Source organism: Macaca fascicularis, chromosome X, assembly GCF_037993035.2.
Source record: "Macaca fascicularis isolate 582-1 chromosome X, T2T-MFA8v1.1".
Taxonomy (NCBI): domain Eukaryota; kingdom Metazoa; phylum Chordata; class Mammalia; order Primates; family Cercopithecidae; genus Macaca; species Macaca fascicularis.
In genome coordinates, this window is record NC_088395.1 from 19,259,590 (window position 1) to 19,284,271 (window position 24,682).

Genomic DNA, 24,682 nt, shown 5'->3' on the forward strand with positions numbered 1-24,682 from the left:
ACTCCTTGGGGGACTACAAACCTTTACTTATTCAAAAATCAGTACTTCTTTCCAACGATCAAAGTTCTTGTTATTAGTCAGGTTTAAGCAGGAATTTCCAATAGCCACAGGTAGCTTTTGACCATCATTCTACTTATTGATCTTGCAACTGTGAAACTAGCTGGTAATTGTATACCACCCTTTGAACCCAGTCCCTCTCAATGCTCGTTATTCCATCACTGACACATGGACAAGAAAATCCAGTTCCTCAAAATCACTTAGAATACCACATTCCCCAGGAAGAATTAGCCTCTCTTGGAAACACAATCATGTCAAAACACAAGGTACCAGAATTCACTACGGTAACAGGTTATTTTTATGACAGACCAATAAAATGTCTTAATCAGTTGTCTGAGGAATATTGTTATTCAGCATTACCTACAATTTCAAATAACGTGCTATTAACTTTAAAGAGATGTGCTGCCATCCTGCTGATTGGTTGAGGGACCTTCAGAAAGCCTGAGCAGAGGCCGGGCACAGTGGCTCACACCTGTAATCTATCCTAGCACTTTGGGAGTCTGAGGTGGGCGAATCACTTGAGGTCAGGAGTTCGAGACCAGCTTGGCCAACATGGTGAAACCTTGTCTCTACTGAAAATACAAAACTTAGTCAGGCATGGTAGGGGGCGCGCCTATAATCCCAGCTACTTGGGAGGCTGAGACACGAGAATCACTTGAACCCAGGGAGGTGGAAGTTGCAGTAAGCCGAGATCATGCCACTGTACTCCAGCCTGGGCGACAGAGTGAGATCCCGTCTTAAAAAGAAAAAGAAAAACCTCAGCACCTCAGCAGAGCACTCCATCTACCCAACTTCTGGATGACAAAGAAGAAAGTAGGGCAAGCTTGTTGCCACAAGTAGCTGGCTAAGTGCATCACTATGACAAAGTTAAAACAATTTGAAGTTGGGGACAATACACCGTCCACTTCAAGTAAATTGCTCACTCTGCTCCGAGAAGGTGCTCACTGAATAACGGTTGAACAACCACAGCTTGTGCAGAAAGCGTAACTGCGGGATGGGCACCCCACGCCAAGCTCTGGTCCGCTTACCAGTAAAAGTCTCTGTGCAGGGGTTCACACCCGCAAGACGTTTTGAGGTCCCAAAATCGGAGATTTTCACCACTCCACTGTAGGTGTTCACCAGAACATTATCGCCCTTTGGAAAAGAACAACATAAAGTGCTTAAAAGACTGGCTGAAACGAACTCATAGGAAACAGATCTGGACCTTGGGAAACCGTCACAAGTCTCTAGGGAAACTAGACTTTGCATTTTGGGGACGGTTGTGCTAAATCATACCCCTGTCAGCCAGTCACTCAGCAGATACCACCGACAGCTCTCGTGATCTGATACGAGCAAAGGCAACCTCATCAGCTTTAAAAAGCAAGTACCTTTATGTCTCTGTGCACGATCTGGTTTTCATGGAGATACTTAAGGCCCTCCAGGATCTGTTTGGTGTAAAACTTGATCGTCGGTTCCTTCATCGGCCCCCATTTGGATCGCAGAAGAGCCGAAAGGCTTCCTAGAGACAGTCACGGCAAAAAACGTAGCAGGAAGAGAAAGTTTCAATGGTGAGAGTTCAGGGAAATAAAGTGAGGTGAGGTTTCTAACCTAACATAAGCGCTTACACCAACACCATTGGATCTGGGCGAAATGCAACATGTTTCCTCCCCACTATAGCTACAGCCAGAGAACGGACTGGAAGCGAAGCAGCACATGAACCTGACCAGAGGCGGAGGGTGAACACAAACCCCTTGTGCCCCCTGAAATTCAGTGGGGCCAATTGTGGGTTTAGCTCTGTTCAGCTGCATGAAGTTAGGAGGAGAGCGAAATAATTCTCTCTCAACTTGAGGGACACGGCCTGCTGGCCTACATAACTCAGGTCCCATGACACTTGTTTACAGCAGGTCTGTCTCAGCCATTCTGCTTGGGTCAAAGCCATGTTTTATACCTTTCCTGTAATCAGAAGTGGACAGGTCCAGAGTGAGGGGCCCTTTAGGGTGACAAGGACTAGGACTGGAAGAAGTTGGGTCTCTCTGTCCTCAGTGCGAGAAAGCCACAGTGGCAGGTCACAGGGTAGGACTGTCTTGATCAAGAACCACTTCCCCCAATTACACTATTAAACACTGAACATTTGGGCCAAAAGAAAAGCTCCCTTCAGGACGCTGTGACCACGTCTCAAAGGACATCATGTGAGCTGCAGGACGTCCTGTTCACTGGCAGGAACGGGCCCTCAGACATCAGCTGGTCTCAGCTTCCCACTTACACAGTGTTATGGGACCTTGATCTACCTTGGTCTCCCCATCTGTAAAAGGAGATGAAACATCTGTCTCTGATTCTGTTGATGCCCTTAAACCTAAGACCTGGGATGGGGTTATCAACTAATGTGAAGAGTAATGGGCTGGGCGCAGTGCCTCACGCCTGTAATCCCAGCACTTTGGGAGGCCAAGGTGGACAGATCACCTGAGGTCAGTTCAAGACCGGCCTCGTTAACATGGCAAAACCCCATTTCTACTAAAAATACAAAAATTAGCCAGGCATGTTGGCGCGCACTTGTAATCCCAGCTACTTGAGAGGCTGAGGCAGGGAGAATTGCTTGAACCCGGGAGGCAGAGGTTGCAGTCAGTGAGCCAAGATCGTACCGCTGCATTCCAGCCTGGGCGACAGACAGAGAGACTACTCTCAAAAAAGAAAAAAGAAAAAAGCAGCAATGGACGAGTTTTCTGACAGACTATGACCAACTTAAGGGGAAAAGAAACTACTTCATTTATCCTAACATAACCCTGAAAATCTAGCCCACTGCCTGGCTCTTTCTTTTCTTTTTGGAGACAGAGTCTCACTGTGTCACCCAGGCTGGAGTGCAGTGGTGTGATCTCGGCTCACTGCAACCTCCGCCTCCCGGGTTCAAGCGATTCTTGTGCCTCAGCCTCCAGAGTAGCTGGGACTACAGGCACACGCCACCACACCTGGCTAATTTTTTGTATTTTTAGTAGAGAGGGGGTTTCTCCATGTTGGCCAGGCTGGTCTTGAACTCCTGGCCCCAAGTGATCCACCCGCCTCGGCCTCCCAAAGTGCTGGAATTACAGGCGTGAGCCACTGTGCCTGGCTGACTGCCTGGCTCTTAATAAATATACTTAAGACTCTTCCTGTAATAGTAGACTCTTAATAACTGTCGGTTGAGTGAATGAATGAAGATTTCTAACTGAGGTTTCAACATCTGTATTCAGATAACTATTATTTTATTGAAGGGTTTGATTTATTATTTCAATGAGCACTTACTGAGCTCTTGTTCTCTGCCAGACAGAATCCACCCAACAGCTCACTGAGACAGCGTTGTTATTCCAATAATTATTACTCCAATTATCAGAGTCATTATTACTCCAATTTTACAGTTCATTTATTCAATCAGAAAACTGAGGGCACAGAGAGGGAAAACAATTTGCCTGAAGTCACACAGCTTGTGGATGGAGGAACTGATTCAAACTAGATGGTCTGGCTCCAGATCCCAGGAACTCCCCACCTGTGCCCTACCTCTTGAATTCAGGGATTTTTGTGGATAAAACACTGGTGCTTGAGTTCATCATCAAAATGCTATTTTGCATTGTCACTTTAACACCTATGTTCCCTCTTCTGCACCCTTGTCCAAATCCATCTTTTAACTCCTAGACTGTGAAGGCCTCAAGGCCAAAGACTGTTTTCTCCGTAGACAGTCAATGAATATTTGTGGGTTGAACAAACTGCATCAACAAACCAGAAATAGACTGCTTATATGACATTTGGAAAGTATCCAACTTTCCAACATCTAAAAGGTCTGTTGCTTTTTTTTTTTTTTTTTTTTTTTAAGAGCGATGGGCTTTGGTTCTGTCGTCAGGCTGGAGTGCAGTGCTGTGATTGTGGCTCACTGCAGCCTTGACCTCATGGGCTCAAGTGATCTTCCCACCTCAGCCTCCCAAGTAACTGGGACTACAGGCGCCCTACAGGCCTGGCTTAGGGGTCTGTCATTTTGTAAATGGCAGGACAACAAATGACATCAATGTTGTAGTGATTTTCAGAATGTGAGACCAGAAGACAGCGACTACTCACCTCCAGGCACCTGCTCCATAAATATCTTAATGTAGCCATTCTCTGAAACAGAGCCCAGGTACTGAACGATATTGCGGTGCTTCAGGTACTTGTGCAGGGCTATCTCCTCATGCAGTGGCTGGGAATACCTATTGGGAAAACAGAGCCAGGGTCACCTGCCAAATCCCAGGGACTCAAGACCCACATCTCACCTCAACAGGACCTGCCCCACTGCTGCCCATCCCTTCTTTCTGGAAACTTGCTCTTCTCTGGCTTCCATGAGACTACTCAACTTCCCATCTGTACAACAGAGGATAAGCCTACAGCCACGCAGGGCTGCCAGGGGCCAAGGCATGTCCATTTCCTTAAGCACTTAGTGGAATAGCTGGTATGTGGTGAGTATTTAGTGAATGACTGCTATTGTTACTACTGTTATTGTTAGGGCCTGAACCCACCAACCCTTCCTTACCTCTCTCAACAGCCCCTCTTCCTCTGCCTCCTCCCATGAAGAGTGGTCATCCTCTGCCTCCCATGAAGGGTGGTGTTCTGGAAGGTTCTGTCCTCAGCTGCCCTCTTGTCTTATTCTACAGAGTCACCCCAGACCACAACAGCAGCCACCTAATGGGCCACCCAGCCCTGGTCTCTGGCCTTTTTAATCCATTCCCCACCCTTGGCCATTATACTACCTCTTCTTAAAACATACACTTTACCGCATCCCTTCCCCACATAAATTCCACATAAAGACCAGGCTATTTAATGTCATATACAAGGACTTTCAAAGATCAGTTCAGGCTAAGGCTTTAAAAAAATTTTTTTGGCCTCATTTCAAGAGCATTTCACTGCCCTGTATCCTACATTCAAGTCATATCAGACAATCTGTTGTTCTCTGAATATACTTTGTGTTTTAAGAGCTCTGTTTTTCCATCAGCATAGGCCTCCTTTTCCGCTAAACAAATTCTTACTCATCCCTGAAAGTCCAGCTCAAAGTTTATCTTTATTTTTAAAAATATCTTTATTTTTTCAAACTTGCCACAACTCACTAAGGAGAGTAATTCATTCCTCTTCTGTGTTCTAAAAACACTCTGTGTACTCCTCTATCATGGCACTTGACACTTTCACTCACAGGCAAAGCATCTGCATTTCCCACCAAACCAGCACCATCCTGGGAAAAGGACACTATCCTAGTCACCTTTCAGTCCCCAGTGCCAGCCCAGAGTCTGACACAGAGAAGGTTCCGATCATCGTAAGTTCAGCCTATATATTTAGGGTGCTGAACAAAACAGTCTCTAAAAGGTCTCTTCTGGCTCTCATAATCCCAGGAACTACTGATCAGCAACAAAAAGCTAGAACAGCTATTGCTACCAAATGAAGGAGATGGGACATGCCAGCATTTTCCCCGAATATATACAACTGCAACACCTTATCCATCATGAGAAAAGAGACTGGATGCTGGATGAGGAACTCAAGAGACTCGGATCCTAGTCTTGTTTCTAAACATCCTTGGGAAAGTCATTTAATCTTCCTCAGTCTTGATTTTCTTATTGGTGAAATGAAGAAATGGAAATAGTTCATTTCAGGTCCTGTCTCATAATTCACGTATCATAACATGCTATCCCACTGAAAATCAACAAATAGATGAATGGATGAATGAAGGGTCTTAGAGCTGGCAGAAATCCCTTGCAACTCATCCCCAGTATATCAGCAATCACCCGGATAAAAGGGTATTTACACATATTCGTCAGCACTCGGCACTGAAGGCAACCCTACAGCTGTGGTCTGGCACCCCTGTGGACCCTGGGATGATTAATTCCAACTGTGTGTGTAGCTTCTCTACAGAAACACTTGGCAGTCAACACTGCAATGCTCATTTCGCATTCTGTGGTGGTATACATTTAAAAAGAAACCTTTTTTTTTTTTTTTTTTTGAGACAGGGTCTCACTCTGTCACCCAGGCTGGAGTGCAGTGGCACAATCTCGGCTCACTGCAACCTCTGCCTCCCGGGTTCAAGCGATTCTTGTGCCTCAGCCTCCCAAGTAGCTGGGACTACAGGCATGCTCCACCATGCCCACCCATGTAAGTTTTGTATTTTTAATAGAGATGGGGTTTCACCATGTTGCCCAGGCTGGTCTCGAACTCTTGACCTAAAGTGATCTACCCGCCTCAGCCTCCCAAAGTGCTGGGATTACGGGCTTGAGCCACAATGCCCAGCTAGAAACAAACATTTCTTCAAACTAAAAAAAGTCAAAGAAATGAATAAGCAGTACTAATGGTAGAAAAACAGTCCAAAATCCATGGGTGAGGGTGAAGGGTAGGATGTTAAAAAAAATTCTGTACTGCAAAAATCTATTTTTTTTTTAACTACATGTAATTTTCCGCAATGATGCATCTGAACAAATCATAGCCATTTTCAACTGCTACAATGTGAATTTAAAATAACCCAGTCACATTTAAAAATTATATTTGCACTCAAAAATTAGACAGGCATGGTGACGTGTGTCTGTAGTCCCAGCTCCTCAGGCAGCTGAGGTGGGAAGATCGCTTGAGCCCAGGAGGCAGAGACTGCAGTGAGCCGAGATCTGCCACCGCACTCCTGCCTGAGTGACAGAGTGAGACTTCATCTCAAAAATGTATATATACTTGCAAACAACTACGCAAAAAATGTAAAACTTTAGACCTAGCTGATGTGGAAAAACAACAAACATTTTCTTTTAAAATATGATCCTCTGCAATCCACATGCCTCTGAAGTGAAGTTCTTCCATTTTCTCAATCTATAATACACAAAACAAAAGCAGATCACGCCAGGTGCGGTGGCTTACGTCTGTAATCCCAGCACTTTGACAGGCCAAGGCGGGCAGATCACTTGAGGTCAGGAGTTTGAGACCAACCTGACCAACATAATGAAATCCCGTCTCTACTAAAAATACAAAAAAAAAAAAAAAAAAAAAAAAATCAGCTGGGTGTGGTGTAATCCCAGCTACAGGTTGAGCCACAAGAATCGCTTGAACCTGGGAGGCGGAGGTTGCAGTGAGCCGAGATCATGCCCCTGTACTCCAGCCTGGGCAAGAGAGTGAGACTCCATTTCCAAAAAAAAAAAGGCAGATCATCCCTATTACAAGAGAATGACAGGTTTTGTGATAACATAATGCTTTCGTCCTTAACTCCTCCACACCATCAGCAGTGGGTATGGGATCTGGGGTGTGGAGATGGCACCCAAAATGTGGAAGGCCCGCCTGGACTTGCCTGCTATCTCTCTCCGGAATTTCTTTGATGGCTATTCGCACTTGATTGCTCAGATCTCGGCCAGCATACACAATCCCATACGTGCCTTTCCCCAAGACAACTCTCTCACCATTTGCATCATGGTCATACTCATACTGAAGAAGGAAAAACACAAGGACAAAAAAGCATACAACTTGTAGCGGACAAGCCCTCTAAGGCCCCAGAGTTGTCTAGCAACTAAAAAAATATAAATAACATTATTTGAGTGCCAGGCAAGTCACAATCTTAGCTTAGGCCCTTTTCATTAAATGACTTGAAAGGGGTAGAATTCCCCATTGTTCACGTGTTGATAGTACGACCTTATGAAATGGAATCCAAGAAAATTAAAAATATGGTTCGCACATAACTGGCTCACCTTTTGGAAATTCCTCCCCATTTTAATGCTGCAATTTAAAACTGCTTCTAAGCATGTTGAATACCCCGACTAGGTGTCTTCCTGCATAATCCCTTATCAACTTGTCAGGAAACAAATATCTTTCAGTAGCCCAGAAAGGAAGTGAAGGTCAATATAATTAACATTATCTTAATAAAAAAGGAAATATGCTGGGGCTTCCCCACTCTTTCAGGCATATGGATCTAGTAGTAAACACCTCGTACAAAAATTTGATTTACAATTAGCATTACTATTTTGTTCCCCCATCTTCCCATCAAAAGCTGTCACATACAGATGCATTTGATTCTTCTCGATGAATAAAACAAATGTGACTGTAGGCTGAGCAACAATTATTTAAAGCAGAGAGGCAGCAATCAATTCTTTCTGTTATTAGGCATGATCCACTGCGTCTACTTACAGAAGTGCAACCTACACACGGAATAGCTGGGGGTATGTGGGTGTCCTTTCCCATCTACTTCTAGGGATGCTCATGACAATTAAGATTACTAAAGGGTTGGCCAGACACGGTGGCTCACGCCTGTAATCCTAACACTTTGGGAGGCCAAGGCAGGAGGATCACCTGAGGTCAGGAGTTCGAGACCAGCCTGGCCACCATGGCGAAACCCCATCTCTACTAAAAATACAAAAATTAGGCCAGGCGTGGTTGTTCATGCCTGTAATCCCAGCACTTTGGGAGGCGGAGGCGAGTAGATCATCTGAAGTCAGGAGTTCGAGGCCAGCCCAGCCAACATGGTGAAACCCCATTTCTACTAAAAATACAAAAAGTTAGCCAGGCGTGTTGGCACATGCCTGTGGTCCCAGCTACTCAGGAGGTTGAGGCAGGAAAATTGCTTGAACCTGGGAGGTGGAGATTGCAGTGAGCCAAGATCACGCCACTGTACTCCAGCCTGGGCAATAGAGCAAGACTCTATCTCTAAACAAATAAATAAAATACAAAAATTAGCCAGGCATGGTAGCACATGCCTGTAGTCCCAGCTACATGGGAGGCCGAGGTAGGAGAATCGCTTGAACCCAGGAGGCGGAGGTTGCAGTGAGGCGAGATTGCGCCACTACACTCCACTCCAGCCTGGGCGACAGAATGAGACTCTGTCTCCAAAAAAAAAGATTACTAAAGGATCTCCATCAGTGTCTGATGTAACTAGCAATCAGCCTGCTCCATAGAAGACTTTTACCTCACACCTCCCTCTGTTTCCCATACCTGCTGCCCTCAAAGCACCATTGCTTAGTTCATTTCTACAACAAACTCTGGTCCTGACCTAAGAATTCTAGAAGTTAACTCAATTATTAAAATGAATCCTTTTGATATTTTCTGAAAGAAACCTTAAGGAATTCCTTTCAGTCTAACCTGAGAGTACAGAAAATCTCATTAAATTGTAATCACTGGAAGAACCTGAGTGGCACATCTGAATACCTGTGCAAGATTTAAACACATGTACAATGATTTAGTAACTGTGGACTGTATCGGTGCTGTCCAAAAGAGCTTATGATGAGCCTACTTTTTAAAATGATTTTAAAGTTGTATTTAATATACTACATGCACATAGCTATAACTGAAGTCATTTTAAGCATAAATAAAAAAATCTGCTTCCAGGGGCCAACTAATTCTCTTGTAGTCTCATAAGCATGACTAATTAGCTTAGAGAAAACTTTCATAGGTTGTACACAAAAGGAAATTCTAGTCTAGTCCATGGCCATATTTTTCTTAAGCATTCTGAGAGAATCCCAAAGTAATGAGATTCTTCTACAGAGACACATTAAACATGATCTCTGGGAGCCATGCAGTGATGACTGGCAGGTTCATAAAACATACTCAACAGAGGACTTTTACAGAAAGATGGGACATTTTCTTGAAGCATCAAACACAATCAATAATGTTTTCCATATTCTAGGTCGTCCATGACTCACCTCCAAGGTGTCTCCATCAGTCTCTCCCTCCAGCTCCACTGTACTGCCTGCTGTATTGGTTATCATCTCTTTGACCAAAGAGAAAAATCTAGAACAGCAAATGTCACAAATATGTTGCCAATTCAGAATTGCTCTCATTCCTTGTTTTTAACTTAGCTTTATTAAACTGTACTTAAATATAAACCAAACTTTTACAAGTCATGGAACAATCGATCCCCTCCTTGATTTGACATGGTACTTTAGTGGTTATCAAATGTAGGGCAACTACCAATGTGATACCTGAATCCCCTCTATACAGTATCTCCACCAACTGGTTGGCCAACTGATGCTTGAGTAGCTCCAGCAACAGAAAACTCATTACCTCCCAAAGACAGCTCATTCTTGGAAGATCTTAATGAGAAATGTTTCCCTTTTATTGAACCAAAGACTTCTTTTATGTGGGTTCCATCCGTAGTTTGCTTACAATTAACCACTTTTCTACATGACACCCCATTAGAAATGCACATAATTTTACCATGTCCCTATAAGTCTTTCCTTTCTGTCCCATCACTGTTTTCCCCAGGACTTGCAAGTTACTCCACTAGCAGGTAATTCTTCAGATGATGTCCCTGTGTTATTATTTATTTATTTATTTTAAAGACAGGGTCTCACTCTGTCACCCAGGCTGGAGTACAGTGATGTGATCATGGCTCACTGCAGCCTCAGCCTCCTGAGCTCAAGCAATCCTCCCACCTCAGCCTCTCAAGCAGCTGAGACTACAGGCACCCATCACCAAGCCTGGCTAATTTTTGTACTTTTTGTACACAGGGTCTCATTATGTTGCCTAGGTTGGTCTCGAACTCCTGGACTCAAATGGTCCTCCCACCTCAGCCTCCCAACGTGTTGGGAGGCATGAGCCACCATACCCAGCCTCCTGTATTATTCTTGAAGTCTAGCCTCAAGACCAGTGTTCAGAGGGGATCTAATCAATGCTAAGGATAGTGGGACCATCACCTCTCAAAGTATAGACAATCTAGTTCTCAGTAAGATACAGGGTGTTACATAAGGGGAATGGCGAGAAGGAAACGCATAAGGTGGCCACATCATTCTGTTGACATAGAATAAGCTTAATGTTGACCCATAAATCCTTCTCACAAATTCTGCTGGGCCGCATGGGCCACTTCCTAGACTTGTGCAGTTATTTATTTGGATACAAGTCACCTTGACTCATTAGAACATTTTTACTTACAATTCTATCTTAAGATGTCAAGGAGGAATACTGTACATTTCAGGATAATTTCCATAAACCATTAAAATAAAATGCTCTTTTTTCTAACTAACCCATCTCACCTTTTCTTCTTCTAATCTTCGAAAGCTGGGAAACCCAACAGTCAGGCTTCTTAAGAGATATATGGTATGCACTCACAGAAGAACTAAGATTTAAAAGACGGTATCAGCTGGGTGTGGTGGCTCATGCCTGTAATCTCAGCACCTTGGGAGACTAAAGCAGGAAGATCTCTTGAGCCCAGGAGTTCGAGACCAACTTGGGCAATGTGGCTGAAACCTCGTTTCTACAATTTTTTTTTTTTTTTTTAATTAGCCAGGCATGGTGGCACACACCTGTAGTCCCAGCTACTCGGGAGGCTGAGATAGGAAGATTGCTTGAGCCCAGGAGGCAGAGGTTGCAGTGAGCCAAGACTGCACCACTGCACTCCAGCTGGGCAACAGAGCAAGACTCTGTCTCAACAGAATAAAATAAAAGATATCAACTGTTCTTTTTTTTTTTTTTTTTTTTTTTTGAGACAGAGTCTCGCCCTGTCACCCAGGCTGGAGTGCAGTGGCCGGATCTCAGCTCACTGCAAGCTCCGCCTCCCGGGTTTATGCCATTCTCCTGCTTCAGCCTCCCAAGTAGCTGGGACTACAGGCGCCCACCACCTCGCCTGGCTAGTTTTTTGTATTTTTCAGTAGAGACGGGGTTTCACCGTGTTAGCCAGAATGGTCTCGATCTCCTGACCTCGTGATCCGCCCGTCTCGGCCTCCCAAAGTGCTGGGATTACAGGCTTGAGCCACCGCGCCCGGCCGATAACAACTGTTCTTAAGAATACGGAACAACTGGGACTCTCATACATTGCTAGTGGGAGTGTAAAATGACACGACCACTTTGGAAAACTCTTGGCAGTATCAACAACCGAAGCTGAAGATAAACCTACCCTATAATCCAATAATCCACTCCTAGGCATATACTCCATAGAAACCAACATATATGTTCACCAAAAGGCATATATAAGAATGTTCATAGTCATTTTCTTCATAATAGCCCCCAAACAGAAACAATCCAAGTCTTCATTAATAGAAGAACAGATAAATTGGAACACAATGGAATGCTACACAGAGAAATAACTGATACACACTTCACAGTTGGATCTCATTTTGTTTTTTGTTTTTGAGATAGGGTATCACTCCGTCACCCAGCCTGGAGTGTGGTGACGTGATCACGGTTCACTGCAGTCTCGACCTCACAGGCTCAAGCAATCCTCCCACCTCATCCTCCTAAGTAGCTGGGACTAGAGGGCACACCACCACGCCCAGCTAATTTTTTTATTTTTTGTAGAGACGAGGGTCTCTCTATGTTGCCCAGGCTGGTCTTGAACTCCTGGGATCAAGCGATCCTCCCACCTTGGCCTCCCAAAGTGCTGGGATTACAGGTGTGGGCCACCGTGCCCAGCTATGAATATTATTTTAAGGGAAAGAGGTGAGAAACAAGGGTACAAACTACATGATTCTGTTTATTTGTAGGTCAAGAACAGGTGAAACTAACCGTTGGCGGTAAAAATCAAAATAGTTAACACTGGGGGGAGTTTAATGACTGTGAAGGGGCACAAAGCAACTTCTGGGGTGCTGATCTGGGAGGCGGGTACAAGAATGCAGACACATACAAAAATTTATCAAGTGTACATATTAAGCTGTACACTTAAGTGTACATTACAAACTTTACTTGTTTGTATGTTATACATCAATAAAAAAATTAAAATGTATTGCAAAAAAGGCACTGAGTACTGAATGAGGGTCAAAAGGGCACATTCTGTAGTAGCAAAAGGATGTTCTGCTTAATATTAGGTTTTTAATGGCAAAAACTGCAATTATTTTTACACCAATTTATATCTGGCACCATTTTTTCTACTGTAAATTGAAGGTTATGACCCAATGATTCCCTAGTCTGCTATTTATTCTATTGTTTTTTTGTTTTTGTTTTTGTTTTGACAGAGTCTTGCTCTGTCGCCCATGCTGGAGTGCAGTGGCTTGATCACTGCTCACCGCAGCCTCAACCTCCCAGGCTCAGGTGATCCTCCCACTTCTGCCTCCTGAGTAGCTGGGATTACAGGTGTATGTCACCATGCTGAGCTAATTTTTTTTTTTTTCGTACTTTTTGCAGAGATGGGGTTTCACCATGTTGCCCAGGCTGGTCTCGAACTGCCCACTCAAGCAATCCTCCTTCCTCAGCCTCCCAAAGTACTAGGATTACAGGCATCAGCCACCACACCCAGCCTAGCCTAATCTTTAAATATGTTGTGACAATGATTGTCTGAGACACAATGAATTAAGATTTTCTCAAATTACATGATACAAATAAACTATGAATAAAGGGAACTTCCTCAATCTGATAAAGGTTATCTACGAAAAATCTGCTGCTAACATCATACTTAACGATGAAAGACTAACTTCTTTCTTCTTAAAAACAGGAACAAAATAAAGATGTCCACTCTTACCACTTCTATTCCACATTGTGCTGGAGAGTCTAGCTAGGATAATTAGGCAAGGAAAATAAAGGCATGTAGGTTGGAAAGGAAAAACTAAAACTGTATCTGCAGATGACATGATATTATATACAGAAAACCCTAAGGAGTTCACTAAAGCCCATTAGAACTAATACATGAGTTCAGCAAGGTTGTAAGTTATAAAATCAACATTTACAAATCAAGTGTATTTCTATACATTATCAGTGAACAATCCAAAAGTGAAATTAAAAAAACAACTCCAGTATCAAAATAATAAAATCCTTAGGTACGTATTTAATGAAAGTAGTACAAAATTTATACACTGAAACTACAAAAATATTGTTGAAAGAAATTCAAGAAAACCTAAGTAAATACAAATCCATCCTGTGTTCATGGATCGGAAGCCAGGATGGTTAATATGGCAACACTTTCCAAATTGATCTAGATATCCAATGTATTTCCTGTCAAAGTCCTAGCTACCATTTTTTCTACAGAAATTGATAAGCTGATCCTAATATTCACATGGAAATGCAAGCATCCACAATAACCAAAACAATCTTGAAAAACAAGAAGGAAGTTGGAGGGCTCACATTTTCTGATTTTACAACTTACTACAAAGCTACAGTAATAGAGAAAGCATGGTACTTGCATTAAGAATAGACATACAAAACAATGGAATGGAATTTAGAGTCCAGAAATAAACTACATCTGTGGTCAACTGATTTCCTAAAAGAGTACCAAGACCATTAAATCAGGGAAAGAATAGTCCATTCAACAAATGGTGCTGGGACAACCACATATCCACACGTTAAAGAATAAAGTTGGAACCCCTACCTTACACCATGTCCAAAAATGAATTCAAAATGAGTCAAAAACCTAAACATGAAAGCTAAAACTATAAAACTCTTGGAAGAAAACATAAAAACCATAGGACACCTCAGGTTAGACAAAGCTTCTAAGACAGGAGCCAAAAGCACAAATGACAAAAGAAATAAATAGGTAAGTAGTACTTTGTCCAAATTGAAAACTTTTGTGCTGCAAGTAATACCATCAAGAGAGTGAAAAGACGACTTACAGGATGGGAAAAGCATTTGCAAATCACATCTGATAAGGAACTTGCATGGAGAAAAAAATACATTTTATATACATGTATATATCACTCTTAAAATCAATAATAAAAGGATAAATAACCCAATTACAAGTGGGCAAAGTTTGGAGATAGCTGGCAAACACCACTTTCACCAGATGATCCAAGTTAACATCACCAATAATGACAGACAGATATTGCGTCCCTTGTTATGAGGCACTGAGAAGGACACATCATTTCTGTGATATTCCTGCCAAATACATAACATCAGTGTACTCGTGAGGAAACGATAAACAAATCCAAGTCAAAGGACTACCCAAAATAAACTGTCTGTACTCTTGGAAAGTATTAAGTCAAAAAAGACAAAGAAAGACAGATGATGAACTCTTCCAGGTGAAAGGAGACTATGTGGACATGACAACTAAACGCAACATATGATCCTGGATTGGAACGTGGACCAAAGAAAAACCTTTTGTTTTGCTATAAAAGACATAATTGGGACACTAAGTAATATTTGGATAAATGTTGTAGATTATAGTACTATATATCTTAATTTCCTCATTATATAACTGTCCTGTAATTACGTGAGTATCCTTGCTTTTACAAAATACACTCAAGTATTCACAGGTAATGGAGCATTATGTCTACAACTTACTTTTAAACAGTTCAGAAAGAATAACCATATGCACAGAGAGAGAATGTAAAACCAATGTGGTAAAGGGTTAATCCTGAGAAATTCTGTGTAAAACATATATGGAAATTCTTTGTATTGTTTTTTGAAACTTTCCTATGGCTCTGAATATTTTCAAAAATAAAAAGTTTAATTTTTTTTAATTGGGCAAAGAATTTGAATAGACATTTCTCCAGAGGTATATAAATGGTCAATAAGCACATGAAATGATGCTCAGTATCATTAGTCATCAGGAAAATGCAAATCAAAACCACAATGAGATTCCACCTCACATCCACTAGGATTATGATACTCAAAAGACAGATAATAACGAGTGTTGGTAAGGACATGGAGAAATTGGAAGCTGCATACATTGCTAATGGGAATATAAAATGGGGAAATGGTCTGGGAGTTCCTCAAAAGGTTAAATGTAGAGTTACCATAAGACTCAGCAATTTGACTCCAAGAGAAATAAAAACATGCCCTCACAAATACTTGCACATGATGCTCAGGGAAGTATAATTCATAATTGTCAAAAAGTACAAACAACCCAAATGCCTACTGGCTGACAGATAAACTGTGGTATAGCCATACAAAAGAATATCATTCAGCCACAAAAAGAAATGAAGTACTGATATGTGTCACACATGGATAAACCTTAAAGAAAATTACGCTAAGTGAAGGAAGCCAGTCACAAGACACCACATACTGTATGATTCCATTTATATGAAATGGCCAGAATAGACAGAGCCATAGAGACACAGAGATTAATGGTTGCCTAGGGCTGGGGCCAGGATAGGGTGAGGTTGAGGAAATGAGGAGTGACTCTATGGATACTGGGTTTCTTGTGGGGTTGATGAAAATATTCTAAAACTGGATTATGGTGTTGATTGGAAAACTATGACTATACTAAAAAACGCTGAATGTTATGTTATTTAGTTTTTTAAATGGAGTTTCACTCTTGTTCCCCAGGCTGGGGTGCAATGGCACAATCTCGGCTCACTGCAACCTCTGCTTCCTGGGTTCAAGTGATTCTCCTGCCTCAGCCTCTCAAGTAGCTGGGATTACCAGCATGAGCCACCACATCCGGCTAATTTTGTATTTTTAGTAGAGACAGGGTTTCACCATGTTGGTCAGGCTGGTCTCCAACTCCTAACCTCAGGTGATCCACCCTCCTCAGCCTCCCAAAGTGCTGAGATTACAGGCGTGAGCCACTGCGCCTGTCCAAGTTGTATATTTTAAATGGCTGAATTGCCTGCTATGTGAATTATAGAAAATTTTAGAGCTTTTTTGAGATGTAAGTTAACATTTCAAGAAAGACAGTAATAGCAAGTAAATATCTTTCAGAACAAAGGCCCTTTAAAAATGATTCGCCATAATCAGATTGCAAATACCTGAATCGGCTATAACTCACCTACTGCACTGCTCTTCGGTGGAAAAGTAGATTTGAAAGTCATCAGAATTATCATGGACATAAAGAAAACAACACCGTTCATCAAACTTTGATAGACTGTAAAATTTCAAAGCATAATGTTTATACATAAGTTATGATACCCATTCTAAATCTGTGACACAATCTTTTCTATTTTATCAATTTCTGAAAGATTCATTAATGTTTTAACAAACACCCCCTAAGTGTGCCTTTTATTTCTCTATGAAATTTAAATACCAGAGACATTTATCTTGCTTATATTTGAGTTGGTATTTATCAATTGACCTTAGTATAAACTTACTCTTAATATAATTCAGTGCTAAGCAAAGCATACGGGCAACAGAAAAGGGAGCAAAATATGGTTCTCTGTCCTCAAGGGGCTTATAATCTCATGAAAAAGAAAGCCAAGGTATTTGTGAAATAATTTATTGCGGTATTAAGGGAATTTCTAGATTCAGAAAATATCAGGATACAGTATTTGTGACCACACAAGGAAAATGGAAATAAATATGGCATTGTAGCTCAAGAAAGGCCTTTAAATGTTTGTTATCTGGTCCATCTCCACCCAGTGTCTGTACCTGACTCTACAGCTCATCCAACAAGCAATATTCAGCTTGCCTGGACATAGCCAATGACAGGAAATCTGCTAGTAGATTGTATGTTAGAGAGTTCTTCACCCACCCTGGGCCAAAGCCTCTGCAGTGGCCTTCATGCCAGGAGGTATTATGGAGAGGAAGACTATATTCTCTTCTATAATTGTCCCTTCAAAAACTGAAGCCACTTTATCTCATCCTTTCTAAGTTATCTCTTCCTGAGATCCAAACTGTCCTAGACCATTCTTTATGTTATAGATTGCATGACAAATACTGGGTTGGAACACCAAGAGTACAGGGGAGATTCAAGAAGAATTAGAACTAGATTATAAGTGAGCAGGTTTTGAAAATCAATCTGTAAAGCAACTACCACAGTTAGTTGGAGAGCCTCTGGAATGCTCAAAGTATACTCTTCAGGTCACATCAGTCCCGGGGAGGGGTGGGACGAGGCTGATACGCCCTCAGGCCCTTTGTAAATTCCCACTGATGGCTGAAATGGCACCTAGAGGTATCTCTATGAGGAGGCACAAACAGAAGGTCCTTGACTACTTCCTCTAACACAGTTACTAAGTAATACACTTTGGAAAATCTTTGCCAGGCACAGTGGCTCACGCCTGTAATCCTAGCATTTTGGGACGCTGAGGCGGGTAGATCACTTGAGGTCAGGAGTTCGAGACCAGCCTGACTAACATGGCAAAACCCTGACTCTACAAAAAATACAAAAATCAGCCAGGCATTGTGCCACACGCCTGTAGTCCCAGCTACTCTGGAAGCTGAGGCAGGAGAATCGCTTGAACCCGGGAGGCAGAGGTTGCAGTGAGCCGAGATCATGCCACTGTACTCCAGCCTAGGTGACAGAGCAAGACTCTATCTGAAAAAAAAAAAAAAAATCATCTACTAGCAGATTTTCTGTCACTAGCTATGTCCAGGCAAGCTGAATATTGCTTGTTGGATGAGCTGTAGAGTCAGGTACAGACGAGGACAGAGACCATATTTTATTCCCTTTTCTGCTGCTTTGTGTATGCTTTGCTTAGTGTATTTCAAATTGCCTTGCATTTCCTGGGCAGTATCACCCCAACGCACTACTTTGTACTTAAATTATTTCCCTCCTTTTAAGTGATACTGACGGTATTCTAATTTCAATACTGATGTTTCCAGGACAGGATCACACTGTGTCTGGAAATAACTGGGGATTCATTCAGTGGCTGAGGTAGCCTCAGAATCAGAGAAAGGAATGTTCTAGTCCAAGCCCTTTATTTGAAGAAAATAGTGAAGAAACTGAGACTTAGAGCAGCTGAGTGACTTTCCTAACATCACACAGCAAAGAGAGATTAGAACTCACATCTACTTCAGAGCCAGTCTCACCCTCGAATGAACTGCCAGGGTGACAAGTGCAGCTGAGATGTTTAGCCCTGCTCGGGTGAGGCCACACAGCTCAGGCCCAAATGGTTACCACTCCTGATCCAAAATGCCAAGAGCTACGCCTCTCCCCAGAATACACCACCTCATGCCCTCCCTGAAAAAAATCTCCCGGCTCCATTAGTCTGTCCACAAGATCCCAACCCAAGTGTCGCTACTAGTCATCTCCTGGCTTCAGTTCTCAGAGTCACTGAGCACTTGAACATCTTTGGCTCAAAAAAGATACATCTTCTCTTCCTACAGATCACTTCTTTTAAAAAAAAAATGACACAAGTGAGTTTAGTCTGCTGAGTATGAGCAAAGCTACTCTATTATAACAATCCAAGAAGTTCTTACCAGGAGTACACTAGTATTAATAACTAGCTCAGGCAGGACAACAAAACAGAAGAGGACATTTTGGATTCCATTAAAAATAACAACATTCCATATTATGAATAAGTGGAAACATTAAAGTGCATAAAACATTATCATCATTTGCATTAAAACAGTAACTCCATTTTCTCCTATGTTCTTACCTTATTCCCTTTATGGAAGAGGCTGTAAAATTCCATTCGTGCATTTGTTTCTGCAAGTTATCAAAGACAGAAGTCAATAGTTTGAGTTTTTTTAAGCAAAAGATTTTTTTTTTGTTTCATTCTATGGTCAATCATTTCTGCTATTTTACCTGCCAGTAGTGATTTTTTTTTACGGGTTAGAGCAATAAACCTTGTATAACTTGGAACACCAGAAACATTTTCTTATGTATTATAAAAATTCGCTTGTCTCTCTAATCCAGTTTACATGATGTAAATTTGAAATAATCTAAGTTTCAGATAGAAATAATAAGCATAGAATAAACACACAGTGAGAGGCTTTTCCTCTTCTGTCAACATAGTAGGCAAACTCTAAAACAAGCATGAGAACAGCCCACCTACGTTGAATGACTTGCAAAAATACTGGGAGAGGCAAGACTGTGGCAGATACCTTTCAGCACTCATCAGTCTTCCTCTTCTCCCTGAACAGAAAGCTGAACTACATTTCCCAGCCTCCCTTGCAGCTAGAGAGATATACAGTGGAGTTTTGACCAATGGGATGTGAGCAGGAATGCCGTGCATCGCCTGCAGGCGTGACTCATAAACTCCACAGCAACCCTCTATTTCCTCTTTCCCCATACAGTGCAAGATGGAATGCCCCCCAAATGCCACCCTCTGCAACCTGGATATGATATGAGGCATAGATAAACTTTTATCATGTTAAGATATTGAGATTTGGAGGCTGTTTGTTTTAGAAGCTAGCCTACCATGACTAATAGAAAAACTAACTGGGATTTCAAGCAGCACCAAGTTGCACTTACAAACAAAAACTAACTTGGTCCCCTCCCTTCACTACCATTACACTTTGCACAAAGCTAAGCCTGAGAAGGAACATCTGAAACTCCAGTTTTGGAAAATCCATAGGCAACAACATCAATACATTGCCAACTGCAGAAAATAATTTTAAGTAGGAAAATCCATTTGGGCCAGGTGTGGTGGCTTACACCTGTAATTCCAGTACTCCGGGAGGCCAAGGTGCCGAGTGGGGGGGAGTGGTCACTTGAGGTCAGGAGTTTGAGACCAGCCTGGCTAACATGGTGAAACACCGTCTCTACTAAAAATACAAAAATGAGCTGGGCATGGTGGCACACACCTATAGTCCCAGATACTCAGGAGGCTGAGGTGGGAGAATCAGTTGAACCCAACAAGTGGAGGTTGCAGTAAGCCAAAATCACTCCACTGCACTCCAGCCTAGGCTGGAGTGGACAGAGTGAGATCCTGTCTCAAAAAAAAAAAAAAAAAAAAAAAAAAAAATCCATTTGGTTGGCCTGAGGAATGTCACAAGTGACCAACTAAGCCACCCAGAGAAGAAAAGTATGAGAACCACGTGACTGAGCACAGCAATGGCAACAGGAACAGACGGGGAAGATGGTTCCCGAAGGGAGAAGTTTTAGTTATATGTGTTGATCAAGCACCTACCATGTATGTGCTAGGCAAAGTACTAATACTGAAGACACAGCAGAGAACCACAAAATTCCTGCCCTCATGGGCCCTACATATGAGTGAAGAGAGATGGACAATAGATTAAATAGTAAAATCATAGCATGGGGGGGCGGTGAAAAGTGTTATGAAGACAAACAAAGCAGGGAAGGGCATTCAGATAGGGCAGGGGGTCACGTTATTCAACAGGATGTTCAGGGAAGGCGTCGCTGATGACTTCTGAACAGAAAGCTAAAGCAGGGGAAGGAGGAAGCCACACGGATGCCTGGGGGAAGACTTCCAGGCAGAGGGAACAGCAAGTGCAAAGGCCCTGAGGCAGGGGTGCGCCTGGCACATTCAGGGACCAACAAACAGGCAAATATGGCTACAGTGGAGTGACTGGGGTGGGAGTGGAAGAAGAGGGTGGAGAGCTCATGGGAAGATCATGCAGGGCCTCTAGGCCACCCTCGGGACATCAGCTTTGACTCTGCATGAGACAGGAAGCCACTGGAGGCTTCTCATAAGAGGGTATGAGACTATGAAAGTCAGCAAATCACATCCAACTGCATAGAAAGGCTAAGTGTATTTCAGAGGAGACATGAGTCCAAAGTCATGCAGAGAGGATAGTGGCAGACAGCAGGAGTCTGCCTTTGCATTCAGACACAGAAATGGCAGCCAGGGCAGACTCGAGAGAGTCTTGTCTGACCCACAGCCACCTGCAGGAGACTGCACATATACAGAAAGCTTAGCCACATGAGTTTCCAAAGTCTTTCCCGATGGCAGGTCTATTCCAGGATGGCTTTAGAGAACTTGATTTGGGAGGAACATTTACTAGTTAAGTAAACAACACATTTTATGTCATAATCAACAGGCATTTGTTCAGGAGTGGGTAACTATTCTGTAGCTCCTACAGCCACAAACATATAGAAGTCATGTATGGGCATTCTTAGGATGGTCTTCTGTGCATGATACAGGCAGTTGGTAGCCTAGAGACACTCTGTGCAAGGAACGAAGGGGCGGTTAAAGATGGCTTTGCAAAAGCTAGGACTTGGATAATCGGAAGAAGGAAATCCCAAAAGGAACAAGGATGGAAATAAAAGGGTAGACAGGAGCTCCAGCAGGAACAGTTCAGGGGCTGGTAAGAAGACAGCCTGACTGGCACTGAGGGCTGGAGAGAAAGAGGAAGGGAGGGGGCAGGATTGTATACAGAGGGACTTGAACACTCAGTAAAAGAGTCTTGAGTTTTATCTAGAAAGCCACAGGATCCAGTAATGGTTGAGATTCATCAAGAAAGCCAGTCTAAGTGCTTCTAAAAATATATTACTATTTTATTTTTCTAGAGACAGGGTCTCACTGTTGCCCAGGCTTGAGTGCAGTGGTGCAATCATAGCTCATTGTGGCCTCGGCCTCCCAGGTTCAAGCGATCCTCCCACTTCAGCCTCCCAAGCAGTTGGGAGATGTGCACCACTATGACCGGCTAGTTTTTTAAATTTATTTTTTGTAGAGATGGGGTTTTGCTGTGTCGCCCAGGCTGGTCTTGAACTCCTGGGCTCAAGCAATCCACCTGCCTTGGCATCCCAAAGTGTTGGGACTATAGGTGTGAACCAACACACCAGCCTGTATCCTCTACTCACTTCCCTATGGTTTAACTATATAAAAAAAACTAACCAACTTGTATTTAATGTTTTTATACACACACACACACACACACACACACACACACACACACACATTCCTCCCCCCCCCACCTCACCACATGCCCACACACACACATATGCATACACACACACATAATGGAAAAACCTGCTTTCTCTCATCTGTGATCATACTCTCTCATATATTCTCAAAATTCAGAAGTTAAACACGGGTGCCTATTCCTTCAAATACTACCATTTAGACTTCCCTATTTGAAAATTTAATCTTTGATTCAATTGCTTGTGAGTTTTCCTCCTTACCATTTCTGTGGGTGAGACATGCCATAAAGAAACCATTCTCTCCTCGGCTTCATTGTTTATGGAAACGTAAGAAGGCTGGTACACTTTGGTTGGCTCTATCACCAGAACCTGAAACAAGAAGAGATGCCTGTTAACGTACACGGGTAGGAAACACAGCGCACCACAGCGCACCCTGCCCAGCGAGGAGGCGGGGAGGTCCGTACTCAATAAATCCTCACTGAGGGCCAGGCACAGTGGCTCAAGCCTGTAATCCCAGCACTTTGGGAGGTTGAGGTCGGAGGATCACTTGAGCCCAGGAGTTCAAGGGCAACATATTGAGATGCCATCTCTTTGGAGGTGGGGGGAAAGATGCAAGGAGATAAAAAAGGTGATGGCCCATCAGTAAGGTGTTATTTTGTTAAGAGAGAGGAGGAGCAGGGAGAGAGGGAGAAGAGGGTGAGGAGGAGGAGAGCGGGGAGAAAGGGTGGGGAGAAAGGGTGGGGAGAAAGGGTGGGGAGAAAGGGAGCTAGGAGGAGAGGGGAGAAAGGAGAGAGGGGGAAGAAAGAGAAAAGGGGGAAAAGGAGGGAAGAAGGCAGCGAAAGGAAGAAAGTGGGGAGAGAAAGAGGAGGGCACTTTGGGAGGCCAAGGTGGGCAGATCACCTGAGGTGAGGAGTTCGAGACCAGCCTGGCCAACATGGTGAAGCCCGTCTCTACTAAAAATACAACCATTAGATGAGTGTGGTGGTGTGCACCGGTAATCCCAGCTGCTCATGGGGCTGAGGCAGGAGAATCGCTTGAACCCAGGAGGTGGAGGTTGCAGTGAGCCGACATCACACCACTGCATGAGACTCCATCTCAAAAAACAAAAAACAACAACAACAAACAAAAAAAAAAAAAAAAAAAGAGGAGGGGAAGAGAAAGAGGAGGGGCGAGATGGGGAGGGAGAGAGGGAATAAATCTCCAAAACAAAGCAACATGTTTAAGATCACTAAACCTGGTTAGAGATTATGCTGTTGTCTGCTCCGTTTTTTTTTTTTGTACCTTTCAGTAGGTTTGAAATATTTCGTAACTAAAAAAAGATTTTAAAATGTATTATTAACCAGCAACAAAATAATTATCAATCATTTCAAACAATCTCTTATTAGATGCTTAATGAAATTCTTGGAAATGGGCTGTTCACAAACTCTCAAAGCATAAATATGGAACACAATTATCTGAAGTTCAATTTCCAAGACATTCACATATTTCACTCATGACTCTAAGATGGTCATAACATTAAAACAAAAATTCCATGAAAAGCTAAAAGCAATTTTGCCTTTTTGATACGTTTTAAATATTAATTAGTGGCCTTACAGGCAATCCAAAGCTTAACAGGAAACCATGCTGAATTCCAAGTTTCCACTCGTGGTGCTACATTATTTTAGAGGAAAGTGTGTCCACTTTGGCACTAGTGACATTTTGGGCTGGATAATTCTTTATTGGAGACGGCTGTCCTTTGCATTATGGGATGTTCAACAGCATCCCTGGTCTCTATCCACCAGATGCCAGTAGCGCCACCTTCTCCCCAAGTCATGACCACCAAAAATGTCTCTGGACATTGCCAGAGGTACCTTAGGGGGACAAAGTTGCTTCCAATTGAGAATGACTACTACAGAGGATACGGCCAACGATCTATCAGTGAGCTGATCTATCACTTACTGATTTCACATAAGATTGATGTTTATCCCAACATTTAAAATTACTCTACGGCTTTCTTTAGTTCAGAGTATTCAATAGTTAAATAGGACCATTCCCTAGTTTTTTTCCTAATCTTAAAAAAAAAATGGATTTAGCATATCTTACCGGAAATCTGAGTCCATTAGTGACTTCATTTGTTGCCTCAAAAATTATATCTAACCAGAAGTTCAGCCGCTCTTGCCTGGGTGAGTGTTCAATAATGGGTTTCTTGAAGCGCCGAATTAGTAACAAGTTCTGAACTAATGATCGCAGGTACCTGGAAAAATCACAAACAGCAACATATTGGATTCCTAAAGAAATTGAATTCAAGTCCCTTTAAAAGAAGCTTTCCAAAAGCTTTTATTCACTTAAGTTCATATTATATCATGAGTGCTTCATAAATGACTGCTC

The 24,682-nt window shown here is 42.6% G+C and overlaps 1 protein-coding gene across 6 annotated transcripts in view; it reads right to left on the bottom strand.

Annotated features, from left to right (window-relative positions):
* Window positions 1-24,682, bottom strand: part of MAP3K15 (mitogen-activated protein kinase kinase kinase 15) — a 149,898-nt gene that overhangs the window by 31,245 nt on the left and 93,971 nt on the right. For 5 of the 6 annotated variants that reach the window (XR_287236.4, XM_005593116.5, XM_065538460.2 and 2 more), the window contains 9 exons: window positions 24,398-24,548; window positions 22,577-22,684; window positions 19,146-19,195; window positions 16,601-16,696; window positions 9,675-9,762; window positions 7,337-7,470; window positions 4,117-4,244; window positions 1,425-1,555; window positions 1,086-1,191 (listed from right to left, as the gene is read on the bottom strand). Coding sequence is in view for 5 of the 6 variants with exons in the window: in XM_005593116.5 (XP_005593173.3) it covers window positions 1,086-1,191; window positions 1,425-1,555; window positions 4,117-4,244; window positions 7,337-7,470; window positions 9,675-9,762; window positions 16,601-16,696; window positions 19,146-19,195; window positions 22,577-22,684; window positions 24,398-24,548 (992 nt within the window). In the remaining variant the exon portion in view is untranslated. The remainder of the gene's footprint in view (window positions 1-1,085; window positions 1,192-1,424; window positions 1,556-4,116; window positions 4,245-7,336; window positions 7,471-9,674; window positions 9,763-16,600; window positions 16,697-19,145; window positions 19,196-22,576; window positions 22,685-24,397; window positions 24,549-24,682) is intronic. The other variant, XM_015443582.4, reaches the window with a different exon arrangement.